Source organism: Mugil cephalus, chromosome 3, assembly GCF_022458985.1.
Source record: "Mugil cephalus isolate CIBA_MC_2020 chromosome 3, CIBA_Mcephalus_1.1, whole genome shotgun sequence".
Taxonomy (NCBI): Eukaryota; Metazoa; Chordata; class Actinopteri; order Mugiliformes; family Mugilidae; genus Mugil; species Mugil cephalus.
In genome coordinates this window covers 23,551,650-23,565,167 of record NC_061772.1, presented here as the reverse complement: position 1 = coordinate 23,565,167, position 13,518 = coordinate 23,551,650, and the positions used below count along the sequence as shown (strand labels likewise).

The window sequence follows — 13,518 nt, the reverse complement described above, 5'->3', positions numbered from 1 at the left end:
GTTGATGTTTGTATTGATTTTAATCAGCATCGAGAACTGTAGTGCAACAGCTTCAATTAAAGCAATGTTAATTTCTAAAAAGCAAAATATTCACATATGGTTAAGGATGGTGATGAGTTCTGATGTGGGCTGTGTATGAAATCACTTCTTCCACTGATATTATATCTGAAGTGTGTTAAACTACCCAGGATATACACCGATCAGGCATAACATTATGACCACGGAGAAGTTAATAACATCGACCATCTGGTGATAATTCAGTGTTCGGCTGGGAAACTTTTGGACCTGGCATTAGTGTGGATGTTACCAGACCAACCACCCCCCACTCCATAACACTCACTGATGGCAGCAGCCACCCCCAGCAGGATGCAGCCTGACACAGACACAAAAAAGGTTTAGGAACAACTCAAAAAAACAGAACAAGGTGTTGACCTGGCCTCCAAATTCCCTAGGAGATCAAGTATCTGTGGGATGATCCACAGAGGCCCCTCCCCTCAACCCATGGGACCCAAAGTCCCCCCCCACTATTAACACCACAGGGCACCCTCAGAAGGCCCATTTCGTTACTCTGATAAGTGATAATTGTTTTGGCGGCACAAAGGAGACTTACAAAACAAGGTGGTCATAATGTTATGCTTGACCGGTGCAGATCAGGCATTCAGTTACTGAGAAATGTAATGGACAAAAAAAATAGTGCCCGTACAAAACAGTCCCACAATGCATCTAATTTAACGGGTTTGAAAACCACCAACTAAAAAGTGATGCCTGACGGGGGAGTGATTGTGGAGCTATGTATCTCTATGTATCTCTGCTTAAAAAAAAAAAAAAAAGAACAATCAGCTTGCTTGAGACATCTGTTCACTTTTCACTTCTGAACTTGAGTTATTCTCTGCGTCAGCGCTCTCGTCTAAGTCACAGTTTTTCTGAGTTACCTCCGTCTCGTTCATCTCACTACTGGGACTCGGTGCAGAATCCACCGTTTCCTCCTCCTCCTCCTCCTCCTCCTCTGACTCCTTCTCCTTTTCTGACTCTACGGGTGAAGGTGTCCCTTCAGATGAACGACTTTTCCTCTTCTTCTTCTTCTTTTTCTTGCTCTTCTTCTTGCTCTTTTTTGAGTGTCTGTGGCGATGGTGTGCGTCGGTGTCGTCGTCAGACCTTTTCTTATTCTTATCTGGTTTCTCTGGGCTCTTCTCTCTCTCTGGTTTGTTTCTTTCCCTCTCTCTGCTTGTGCTTCTTGACTTTTCTCTCACTTCTCTCTGAGTGTCTCTGTCTCTGCTGTCTCTCTCTTTACTTCTATCTCTATGCCTAGGCGCCCGGTCTTGATCTCTGCTCCCGTTTCTAAGCCTGCGTTGAGGTCTTTCTTTGCTCCTGCTCCTCGACCTCTCTCTGCTCCTGCTCCTGGACCTTTCTCTGCTTCTCCTCAGATGCCTCTCCTTCCTGCTGTCACTGTGTCTGGATCTGGATGACCACGTTTCCTCTCTGTACTGGTGCGACGCCCTCCTCTCTCTGCTCCTGCTCCTCCGCCTGTCGTCCTCTCGTCTGCTGTGAGATCTCTCCGACCTCACCGGGCTTCTGCTGTAGCGACGCTGCCTCCAAGAGCGGTCGCTGAAACGCTCCGAACGAGACCCGTCCCTGCGGCTCCCTGCGACGCTGCGGTTCGGGGACATGTGCAGGTCCCTGTCGGCATCCCAGAATTCAATCCCGGGGTTTCGAAACACGTGCAGGAAATTGCAGTGCTTCCCTTTAGGGCATTTCTGTCTGTCGAACAACCCTACGAAAAAAAACAAAAACAAATGCAAGTGAGACTGTACATGCATTAAAGTGAATCATGTCTGTCTGATTTTAGCTGGGAATAAAAAGACTCACCACATATGGCATTTTTCCACCGTGTAACAGGACTTATCTCACAGTGAAGCTGCCTGCCTGCATAATACCTCCCATTGAACTTGATGAAGGCCTCTTTGCACTGTTCATCTCTGGACAACAGAAAGACAAGAACAACGAATGAGGAGATTTACCCCAAAACAACAAGTCTTTACTTATATTGCAGCTGTATGACATAGCTTACGTTTCAAACTGGATGTAAACATTTCCTCTCAGATGTGGTTCGTGGTTGCAACAAACCTGAAAGTGGACAGATATCAATAAATTATGTATTTTTAAGGATTATTCAATCATCAATACAAGAAATCTGAATAGTGCTGGTTCAGGTTCAAGCCTCAGGTTCACTAAGATCATTTTGAGACAAAAGTTAAACGGTCACGCTGCTAGCACCAAGAGTCTCAACTGGGAAATTCACCGCTGCAAATCAAGTTGAATCACTTCCCCATTCCGGGTTAATGAAACCGGGATTCCTGTAAATGTAAACACAACAGAACAGACAGAAACCACATCCCTCGATCTCCCCTCACCTTGAATTGCAGCACCTTGCCGACACTCTTGAACTCGGGGAGAACGTCGTGGTAGAACTCGAGGAAGGACTCGTGCAGCTCCTCCTCGCTGTGCTCCAAACAGGCATCGACGTCGTAGTCGTCTCGCCGCGACTGCTCCATGCCGAATATCCTGAACATGCCGCGGATCATCAGAGTCGGGCTGGTCGTGGGGTAAACGTGCTTCCGAGAGCATCTGGAGAACGTGCAGAGGAAAGGTGGATTTAATGTGGCTGCGCATCCGGCCGGTCACAGCTCAAGTGGCAGGTTTACGAAGAGATCCCAGCTGTACCGATCTCCAAAGCGACACGCTCCCGTCTTTAGAAAGAATGGGCAGTTCGCTACGTCGCGCTCTGTTCCAAAGTTGTCAGAGTTCCCCGTCGCTGTCACGGGAGCCTCAGGATTCATCCAGGGTCCTCCATTTTCCAACTGGAAGCAAAGACACAAACAAAATATACCGCACACACTTTAATGGCACTGAACTAGAATGAGAGGTTGTTGCATCTTTCAATATAAATCACTCCTGAGAAGATTAAAATTAACTGGTAAATAAAAAAACAATAGTTACATGTGATTAATGCACGGGCAACATTAATTTTAAAAAGATGTCAGTTTTCTTTAAGTAACAGAGACAGTCTGAATGATTTATGCAGTTGAGGAATCATAGCATAACATATAGATTTGAACTCCTATTCTCCGAAATGACGTTCACGTGTGTTAATACCTGATTTTCAGCTTCGTCCAACATTTTCTGAACGGCCTCCTACAAATGGTGCAAAGACACGGCTGGTGAAAATGAGAAGACGTCAACAGACTGCAGCATATCTGTCTTTGTGGGTTAAGACCACATTCGCGGGGACAGTTAGGCACACAAATGATTGGAAACGTTTCAGACTTCCGCAGCCATTTCACAGTTGTCACACAACAAAGTAAAAGATACATCCTTGTTGTAAGAGCTGATGGTGTTGTTACGGGCTTTTCTCTTTTGAGAGTATCTCAGTTAAGGAATAGGATGGTTGCTTGTGCCACTCAGTCAAGGAAAAGGTTAAAAAGAACCACGTGCAAAGGAAAAACACATTTTACAAAAGAAACATTGAGGCGGTGGGATTTATTTCACGCTGTGATAATCCCTCTTTGGACGGACGCTTTAAAAACAATGATTAAATAGAAGAGGATATAATTCTTTTTGATCTCTCTCATCCTGGAGCCCGTTTCACCTCTCTGTCTCGCTTCTCTTGCTGCTTCTGCTCTTTCTCTTCATGCTCTTTCTTCTGCTGGGCCTCCCACTCCTCCTTTATCCTCCGCTGTGGACACAAGATGATATATAGCCAGTTAATATTAACATTTTGTTGCAAATTACTTGGCAAACAGGCAAACAATCTCAACGTCTGTAATTGTAAACTGTAAATCAGCAGGCAAACCAAACAGTTCATTGAAACTGTCGCCATAAAATAATCTATTTTGATTCAAGCAAATACAGCTTTTTTAGCCTTTATTTAACCAGGAAGTCCCATTGAGATTAGAAATCGCTTTTACAAGAGAGATCTGGCCATGGTAGCGGCCATGCAAAGTCAAAAGTGATATAAAACAGGAACATGATGCACAAATGAGCAATATACCAGTAAAACAATAACACAGAGTGGCAGCTGTTCAGGAACAGTAGCCTCTCAAGAGAAACAATGACATTCCTCCTTCACTGCATTCTTTATGATGCTCTTTAAATTATTAATGAATATGTGAGTTTTTTGAAGGTTATTCCATGGTAGATAAACGCTGTTTTGCCCAGATCAAATGTCACATTCAAAAGCAACCACTTAGAGGCTTGCAGATGGTAACTACCAGAGCTGACAGATAGGAGGTTGCGGCGGTATTCTGGAAGTTTACCCAGCAGAGCTTCATAGATAAACATGTACTAGTGTTGTTGTCTCTGAATGCTCAGCGATGTCCAACCAACCATTTGTGTAGGTTAACTTTGAAAAACTGGCTCAATAAATTACGTGAGTGCAGTGTTATTATTTCAATTGTATATTAACACACACTTAGTGCTGTAGTCAGAATTTACAGCAGCTGGATGACGTATGTGGGATCATGTCAAAACAAACTGCAGTCCTCATGTCCACTGTAAAGACAAAGTGCACTAATATAACACAGGTCTGCGGCTCAAAGGAATAAACCATATAAGGCTTCAGAATCAGTTCTTTGTTAGTTTTGGTAATTAATGGGATGCCACGGGTGTCAGTGATGCATGATAACAATGGTATATAATTGAGCCATCAATTCAGCTAATCACCACAGCCCATCGTCGCTCACCTAAATGTATGTATCTGTAGATACACTTTTGACTCTCTTGAATTATATAAACTCCCTATGCCGAATACATATTGTAGATTACCTCCTCTTCCTCTTTTCTTTTCCTGGCAGCTTCCTCCCTTTCGTAACGCAGTCTGAATTCCTCCTGGGCAAGCCTCTCTCTTTGCAGCCACTCTTCATGTCGCCGCAGTCTGAAATAACAAAAAACACATTTGAAAGATCCCAGATCGAGTCCTACCATCCCTTTGTATACGTGCTATCTCCTGCATCCTCTTGTAAGAAATTTCACTGTGGTCTTGCACAACTAGTTTTACTTGACTCACGTAACAAACTTAACCCATGTATGAGTGAGATCCAAAACAGTTCAAACAATCAGGACCTTGTGAACCGATATCGAATCGATTCAGGAAATCAGTAGCGACCCCAGCCCTATCAATCAGTGAACGTGGAGCTGCGTTACCTTTCCTCCTCAGCAACATCATTATCTTCGCCATCTCCATCATTTATTTCCTCTTCGGTCCCAGGAGGACAGATCGCTTCATTCCTTGAATCTGTAACAGCGGCGTAGACAATTTTATTAACAGCTGCAGCCGCAACACTACATTAAGAGTTGATACATCCATCAACACAACAGCTTTCTTCATACCACATTCTCTAGCTTGGGCGAGAGCTTGCCGTTTCCGTTTTCTTCTCTCTTTCCTCAGAGCAGCCTTGCGTTGCTTCTGACTGAAGTGAAAAAGATTTGAAACAATAATCACAACAGAGGAGTAGAAAGGGCCTGAGCTCCTCAGGGTTGTACAGTTACCATAAAGGGACAAACACTAGCAGAGTTAACAATTTGTAGTAAAGCTTAAGTTGAACAGAGGAACAAATATTTTAGCCTGTGAAACACAAGGGTAATATAATTATATGGAGCATGACTGTGATTAATCTATGAAGATCTTCAGCCCTCCAAGTCATGGTATATCTAAAACAAATACAACCGGACTTGTCTGATGATAAAACTCCCCATCAGCTCACCACCCACTTCAAGAGACCTCAGACAAGTCAAGATATGTTGTTCTGGTTTAGAACTACACTGGATTAGAGCCAAAGATGTTATTTATTATAGTCCAACCTGTGCAGAATTTCCCATACAATGCTAATACTACGGCGGCCCGCTTGGGTCTAATTTACTCTACTGTGGTCTCACAACAAATATTTTTGCATGTTTGCAACAACATTATTCTTGTTCTGTTTTTCTTATTCCTACAGCATCTCTCCCTCCCTCATCTCAACCGCATTTTGTTTATTGTTAATGTATATAAACCTCACAGACTCTATCTGTCACCAAATCTAATATTTACGCAATGATATGAACTAGACACAAAACTCATTATCTTATGTGCCATATACTGTATAAAAAAAAATTAATAGTTGGAATAACATTATAACTAGGGGCTTTTATTGAAACTGTTAAATCAATAGAGTTTTGTGAGTTAAAAATAAAATAAAAGCATTGAGGAAACACAGCATTCTGACAGACTGTTTTTTCCCCTCTGCCATAAATTGTATACCCTCCTTATAACCAACAGTCTCTGTCCAACTGTGAAGTTTTTAGTTTTGACATACTTCTGTTAAAGTCTAATAACTCTGGACATTGTGGAGGTTCTGTCTCAAGCACGGCAAAAGTTAAAGGGGGATGATACATATGTGTGTTTCTAGTAAGAAACAAGTCACAGTGTCTACTGTGACGTTCAACAACATTCAACTTGGCTGAGTTAGTATTGCAATAATAAGATAGTTGCAAGATAAGTAAACACATCAGTTACGTCTCAAAAATCAGTATCCTAAATGTAAACATTAACCGTAGCTATAGTTACGAGTTAAACCGCAGCCAACGTTAGCGAACAACGTGTAACACCGCTGCATTTACTTTTTGCAACGTTCATGTGCAATTATTGTCAACTTTTCCAGAAATCGTTATTTTTTTTAGTCATGTAGTTATATCAAATAGATCAAAAAAGTGAAACCGACCTTACTACAGGAGCAGAAATTGGCTGCAGAGGATTGGCTGCAGCCATAATAGTAGCTAGCCAGTTAGCTTCTTCAGCTAACTTTAACACCCCAAAGAACCCCGATTATTAATTATGACAAGCATTTAGTTAATGCGTAAGCCCAATTTGTCTCTGACAATTATGACTAATTATTTCCAACACCAAATCGGTTTACCCGGGTACATATGACTTAACAATATCTGTCTATTTAAAACTAGCTTCATGCGGAGCTGTTCTGCCCATGACAGGAAGAGGTTCAGTAAAATACTTCCGGGTTCTTCCGATTCTGCGCGTTTTTGCAGTGTTTACTTCCGCCTTAAAATAAACACACAAGGGGCATTTTTCTTCTATTTTTTATGTCTTTAATTTGCAACTTTACATATATCCGTCTACATTTTACTGATTAAATATACTACAATGTACAAAGAAAGTGTTTTTATAACAATTGCAGTGAATACAAAACCCATTAACCCATTATGTGTAATGTATAACATGTTGATAACTTTTATTATTTTAAATCAGTCGTGAAGGTAACAATAGTATCAATGTACTTTCAATAATTTTTTTGAGAGTGGTAAAAATAAAAACATTAAAAATATGTTAGATTGGACTTTTCTAACATTGTTTCAGTCTGGTTTTAACTTAAAATTTGCAAGTTATTCTGGATGTGACAATAATGGACCATTTTTGTTTACTGTCTTTATTTTCAAATTCATTGAAAAATACTTGCAAAAAACTCAGTGTCAACAAGAAAACTGCTTTTATAACCAAAGGAAAAAAACATACCAAAAATATACTGTGCTTTAAAATATAAAGCACTATTATTGTCACTGTGACACTGTGCGTGCCTTAATGCACCTGATCTTGCTTTAGGCACGGCCATTTTTTGTCACGCAATTTTGCCAGTATTCCAGGCATCCTTGACAACTGTTGCACGCTCTCTCCCCAACCCTTCCTGTCATTAATTTTTCTTCTCTCTCACTGGTCTGAGGAAGAAGGCTGGCCGGGTGCAGCAGCGGTAGCACAGAGCCTGAGGCAGCAGCATGTACAGGACATTGAGCAGCAAGAAGACAGGCTGGCTGTCAGCAGGCACTCTGTAGGAGAACGGCGTTCGTGTGTGAAGAGATGCGCCAATGTGAGAGAATTGGGCCTGCAAAGTGTAGCACAGAAGAGAAAATGAAGATGCCTTTTTATATAACTTTAAGATATATTTACCAATAATTTTGCTAATGATGTAATGATATTCATTGGAGAAAAAGCTTAAACACATTTTTTGATGTTTTAGAGTATTGTATTATGGATTTTTAATACAGCCTCACTGGATTTCACTATATTTTTGTTGTGGATGTAAATTTAAAAGTCATTATGCTATGATGGTTAGTGCAGCACATAATTTTAAAAACACCACATAAATATAAAAAAAACAAGCCTGCTTGTTTTTCTAATGTTTTTCCTGCTTGAGTCCATGTCAATCAAAGATTTACTATAAGAGTTAATATTTCCCTTATTTAAAATGAATCATGTGATGTAGGAGATGCCTTGAAAAATTGCTGTTGCTGTTTTTATTAACAGTTGATGCAGAGAGACAAAGAGAAAATACCTAAATTAAGTCAGCTTTACAGTGAAGTGTTCCTTTACTGCACTGATGACAGATAAACCATGGACTAATCCTGGCATTGCCACTCATCTAACAGACTCCTGCCAGTCACCTTTTCAAAGAAAGTCGCTGAAAAAAGACACATGGCATGGTTCATAGCAACAAAAGCTGCTGGAGTATCAGCTCTGCTATTTATAGGCTGGCAGAACAGCTGACTTATAAGTGAATACCATCAATAGCACCATTCCTCCTGGTCTGAAGTCAGCTCCTGCCCTTTTCCCGCTGATGAGTGACGCGCCAGCTTGCAGCTCAAACACAATAGCTGCGTTGCAGGGTGGAGATGTGAACAGTGAACTGGCTGCTATCTTCAGATGTTGATTCACACTATATGTGATCATGTGGAGCCAATGAGGTTTGGTAGCACAGAGGAGTTAACCATGAACTCAAGAGTAAACCAAGAATAACCATTACAGAGGAGAATAACTATTTGGCTAGATGCCCATTCTCACCTCAAATCACCTTATCTACCTGGAACCATGATGCCATGTGGGAAAACTTTCAGGCAGATGTTTTTCATGTAGAAGACATTTATCTAACTGCAAATAGTAGAAACCACAACAAGCTCTGGTGAAATAATCCTGGCTATTATTTAATTGATAATACAATTAATGAGTGTAAAATTTCAATTCAGTCACATGTAGGTTAGGTTTCCCAGTTTAAATGTAAAACAAACATGTACACATGCGCATTAGGAAGGCCCATATGCAACATATTTATCTTCTGAACATAGTTTTATATTCATACATTGAACACAGACACTTGTTTTTCAAAGGTATTTGTAAATAAAAATGAAAAAATATATAAAATACACGATGCCAACATAAAAATACAGAATAGGATTTTAATAATCTTTTAAACACGTCGTAGATGTAATGTGTCTAACCTAAACCAACCAAATACTGTAGGTTTTAAGGACGTATGGGACACCCATCATTGTGCCTGTGTGGATGTGCAGCACATACCTGTGCCAGAGCTCCAGAGTGCACAAGAGTCAGGTCTGGCATCCACTCACATCCTGGTACCAAGAGCCCATAGAGAGTGATGATGTAGTATGGTCCAGAATACAGCATGCTCACAAGCATCTGACAGACATGGAAAGCACTTAAAAACTTGACAGATTGGAAGTATTAGGAAGTTTAATGTCACAGAAGTACCTGCACTTTAGCATAAGCTGAGGGGTCTTTCAGGTAAGGCTCATACTGCCGTGCGTAGTCTTGACACCATTTGCAGGAACAGTCCAAAACAACCTCAAACACAAAACGGTTTGAAACAGAGAGGCGCTCTACATTAAGAAGTGCTTCTTTCTTCTACCAGACAGATGATCAAGGGTCAGGGTTTCTTACCAGGCCTCTGAGGACACAGAAAGCAAACGCTGGGATGAGGTAGATGATGAACAGTATGTCCACAGGTCTGTGGCGCAAACTTGTCCTCTGAGCATCCTGAGAGTTCTGACAAAGCAACAATAACATGTTGAAGTGATGTATCTGCTGCCCCCATTGTATTTACTGAATATGGAAATCAGTGAGATGCTTTTATTCCAACTACTTATTACTGAATTAACTCTCTACAGCAGCTGTGGCTCAGTAGATAGAGCGGGTTGTCCACGAACCAAAGGGTTAATGGTTTGATCCCTGTAATGTGCCATATGCCAAAGTGTCCTTGCGCAAGACTCTGAACAACCAGTTGCTCCCTGGTGTGTGAATGTGTGTGTGCTTGTGTGAGCGAATGTGTGAATGTGTCTGTGACTGTAAAAGCGCTCTGAGTAGAAATAGGTAGAAAAGCGCTATATAAAAGCAAGACCATTTACTCTGCTGCATTATTCTACCCAAGACAATTTTATGTATGAGAAAGTAGAGGTGGAAAAAATATCGACGTGGCAATATATCACGACACTTTTTCTTCCAATACAATATCGACTTTGAATGTCTTAATATCGATTTTAAAAGAAAATGAAAAAGTCAGATTTTGGGCCAATCTTTAACGACTTTCACATAAGTGCAATAAATTGGAAATGGATCATTTGGATTAATATTGTTTTTTGACACAGTTTGTTCAATAATAATTATCACTGTCATCTGATGTACATACATACAGTGTGTATTTTAAACTGCATTTAAAATTGCAATATATCGCAATATCATAATATCACAATAATGTATCGTATCATGACTCAAATAACACGATACGTATCGTATCGCCCTTGCCAATACCCACCTGTGTGACAAAGTATTATCTGGATCTACTATTAAACAGATATCTATTTAAGCCTTATATCCAAGATTATAATTATGTTATTTAAAATCGCAAATTAATTGTAGATATATTGATATCTACCTATATTGATATATACATCCTCATACAGGTGAATTACCAGATTTACACTGCTTAAACATAAAGTGAATAGTCATGATAAGGACAGTTGTCTAATAATGTATTTGTTTTCTAGTGTACCTAATGAACTTTACATGAGTTGTATATCAACACAATAACATGTCTTTGAAATATTCCGCAAAGTGTTTGGACGCTGAGGCCCTCATTTTCAAATCATCTCAGCATTTAATTATCTGACTCATCCCAACAGTTTTGACACCAATGACTTCAGCTTCTTACTGTCGGCTGAACATCCCGCGTTGAGGGTTGACTGACGACGCGGAAGCAAGCCCACAACGACACTGCGATGTAGAGCATGTGGAGGATGAAGAGAGGACCAACTTGAGTCCCATATTTTCCTGGTAATGGACAGAACAAAAGGTTAAGTAGCTGCAGGAAACAAACAGGGCTACAGGATATGGTGAGCGCAGCCCCATTTGAACTCACATTTACTGTAAAATAAAAAAAAATAAAAAAAGCTTCATGGAACCAAGTTTTTTTTTGTTTTGTTTTCTTTGGAGGGGTGGGGGGGCCATTATTTTTAGTATACTTACCCACAGCATTTCCAAGAATGTAGACTATGGCACGCATGAGAAAAGATCCCACCCAGTAGAGTCCAATTGCTCTGTAACTGTCCCTGTGCACACGTAACACTACTATTGTCAAAGCCAGATGAACACATTATACTTCCTTAGGCAATAGATAGATAGATAGATAGATAGATAGATAGATAGATAGATAGATAGATAGATAGATAGATAGATAGTGTACATGTGGTCTTACCCCCAAGTAATTGCAGCAATCATGAGCAGATACATGAGGTAGTGCACACAGCCATCCCAATAGGAGATCATGTGCCCATGTGCTGTATTAATGTGTTTATCTGCCTAAAACACAGGGTAAATGTGTCAACAGCAGTGGGAATGGAACGACACATCAAAAAAGATAAGTCATTCCCAAGATGAACAAAAAGCACAAGACTTGCCTCTTTGATGTAAAACGTCACAAATCCATCTATGATGTTGTCTTGCTCCAGCCCAATGATCAGATTCACCACACTGAGGAATGCATACACTGCATACACTGCACAGGGGCACATGTTTAATGAATTGTGGTTGTACTGGGGTGGAATTACACATTTCTATCTGAGGAACTGTGCGGACATTGCACACTGTATATGTTGTATCCCTACAAAACCACATACATACACATGTACTTAATGCATTACGTTGTTTTTCACTAGACAATGGCAATAAAAGATCGTATTGTTATTCTCAAACTTGTTATTCTTATTTGCCAGTTCATTAGGCACACTAACGACAACCGAAGCATTTACGTCGTGCTCTATATTCCCCCTTCATGTGTGTTAAAAAGTTCAGAATAACTGAACGAAAGGTGGTAACAGTTCTACTAACTAAAGCCTCCGAAATGAAAACCCTGCCGAATCAACAACTCAGTTTTTAATCTACAAACTCTGCTGAAAACAATTAACAGATATCTCTATTTTTATTAAAAGCTTAAGGAAAACTTCATGGCTCTTAGTTCTGAGTTTTCTCTCTTTGGTTTGATGAAAACAAGGAAACCGCATTTTAGGACTCATACCGTAGAAAAGAGGATCAACTGGAATCTTCCTCTTCAGCATAAAACGAGTTGAAATGGCCAGGATAATGACTGTTGTGCACCCAGCGAAGAAGAAAGCCTCAACACTAAATGTAGTGTACAAAATGCACATCTTATTAATTCAGTTACTCTTTTGCAACACTTCTTCGTGTTTATTAAAAGATGTAACCAAAGTATTCACTCACCTGTTGCTGTATATGAGGGAATTGAATAAATAGCAGATGGGGATGGACATCAAGGAGAGAACAAACACTCCTGTCCCTGCAGACGCGCTCATTGCGGACCGGTTTGGAGCGATTTATTTTGAGAGAGAATTGATTTTTTTAAAGTAGACCTGCCGCAAAAATGGTCATTTTCAGTTTAAGAACATTTTTTCGAGGTGACAATGTGCCTGAGAAAGTAGCTGAACATGCCGCCAACTTGCAAATCGGGTCCTTGGTGCATGCTCTGTCTTGTCCCTTGTCCGTCTCTCTCTATCTCTCTCTCTCTCTCTCTCTCTCTCTCTCTCTCTCTCTCTCACACACACACACACACAGACACACACATACACACACACACACACGCTCTCTCTCTCTCTCTCTCTCTCTCTGTCCAGTCAACTCTACCCCTCTATCTGCCTCTCTACACAAACACACATAGACAGTGCTTTACTTAACAGACCAGACTAAATGGCTTGGCAGATTTATAATTTGCTGCTTTTTGTTACCATTTCATATTTATGCATTTATTTTTATCATCTGTGAATAGGTTGTGCAGATTTGTTGTTACAGTGAAAGCGTAAACACTGACGCCCAGCGGTCAAATGTAGAATTAGCACTGAGAGAAGTAGCACTGGCAAACAGGAAGATAGCAATTCATTGCATAAATAAATTCAAGTGCCATGATTACACGTTTATATAAATAGCTGTATTTATAATTGCAAAGGTACATGTCAGTAAACTTTAAATTTAGTCTTGTGAATAAATGGAGGACAGATGAGATACATATGCTCATCATCAAAAATGTAGCTAACTATTCATTTAAATATGTTTTGTTCCATAATCCAGTTGAATATAGTTTTTCACATGCAAAGTATGTGGAAAAAAAACAACACCAA

The 13,518-nt window shown here is 40.3% G+C and overlaps 2 protein-coding genes across 2 annotated transcripts; both read right to left on the bottom strand.

The window, feature by feature from the left end:
* Nucleotide 1: 1 nt before the first annotated feature.
* On the bottom strand, nt 2-7,035 carry zrsr2 (zinc finger (CCCH type), RNA-binding motif and serine/arginine rich 2). Its single transcript, XM_047580454.1, has 11 exons — nt 6,756-7,035; nt 5,386-5,465; nt 5,200-5,290; nt 4,822-4,930; nt 3,647-3,733; nt 3,154-3,192; nt 2,722-2,858; nt 2,412-2,625; nt 2,069-2,124; nt 1,867-1,976; nt 2-1,771 (listed from the first exon to the last, which is right to left on the bottom strand). Exons 1-11 carry the CDS (start codon nt 6,800-6,802, stop codon nt 837-839), a joined length of 1,905 nt encoding a protein of 634 aa, XP_047436410.1. The 5' UTR covers nt 6,803-7,035; the 3' UTR covers nt 2-836.
* Nucleotides 7,036-7,114: 79 nt separating this feature from the next.
* On the bottom strand, nt 7,115-12,897 carry LOC125005000 (transmembrane 6 superfamily member 1-like). Its single transcript, XM_047579891.1, has 10 exons — nt 12,608-12,897; nt 12,405-12,508; nt 11,788-11,885; nt 11,586-11,689; nt 11,357-11,439; nt 11,043-11,161; nt 9,776-9,880; nt 9,587-9,679; nt 9,395-9,514; nt 7,115-7,925 (listed from the first exon to the last, which is right to left on the bottom strand). Exons 1-10 carry the CDS (start codon nt 12,697-12,699, stop codon nt 7,737-7,739), a joined length of 1,107 nt encoding a protein of 368 aa, XP_047435847.1. The 5' UTR covers nt 12,700-12,897; the 3' UTR covers nt 7,115-7,736.
* Nucleotides 12,898-13,518: the final 621 nt, after the last annotated feature.

Excerpts from the sequence above, each read along its gene's own strand:
- zrsr2 (XM_047580454.1), bottom strand. The coding sequence starts at position 6,802 with ATGGCTGCAGCCAATCCTCTGCAGCCAATTTCTGCTCCTGTAGTAAG. Across the intron at positions 2,859-3,153 it reads TGGACGAAGCTGAAAATCAG|TTGGAAAATGGAGGACCCTG; the intron begins GTATTAACACAC and ends CTTTGCTTCCAG. Across the intron at positions 1,772-1,866 it reads GTGGAAAAATGCCATATGTG|GGTTGTTCGACAGACAGAAA; the intron begins GTGAGTCTTTTT and ends TTTTTTTCGTAG.
- LOC125005000 (XM_047579891.1), bottom strand. The coding sequence starts at position 12,699 with ATGAGCGCGTCTGCAGGGACAGGAGTGTTTGTTCTCTCCTTGATGTCC. Across the intron at positions 12,509-12,607 it reads TCCCTCATATACAGCAACAG|TGTTGAGGCTTTCTTCTTCG; the intron begins GTGAGTGAATAC and ends CACTACATTTAG. Across the intron at positions 9,680-9,775 it reads TCTGTGTCCTCAGAGGCCTG|GTTGTTTTGGACTGTTCCTG; the intron begins GTAAGAAACCCT and ends TTTGTGTTTGAG.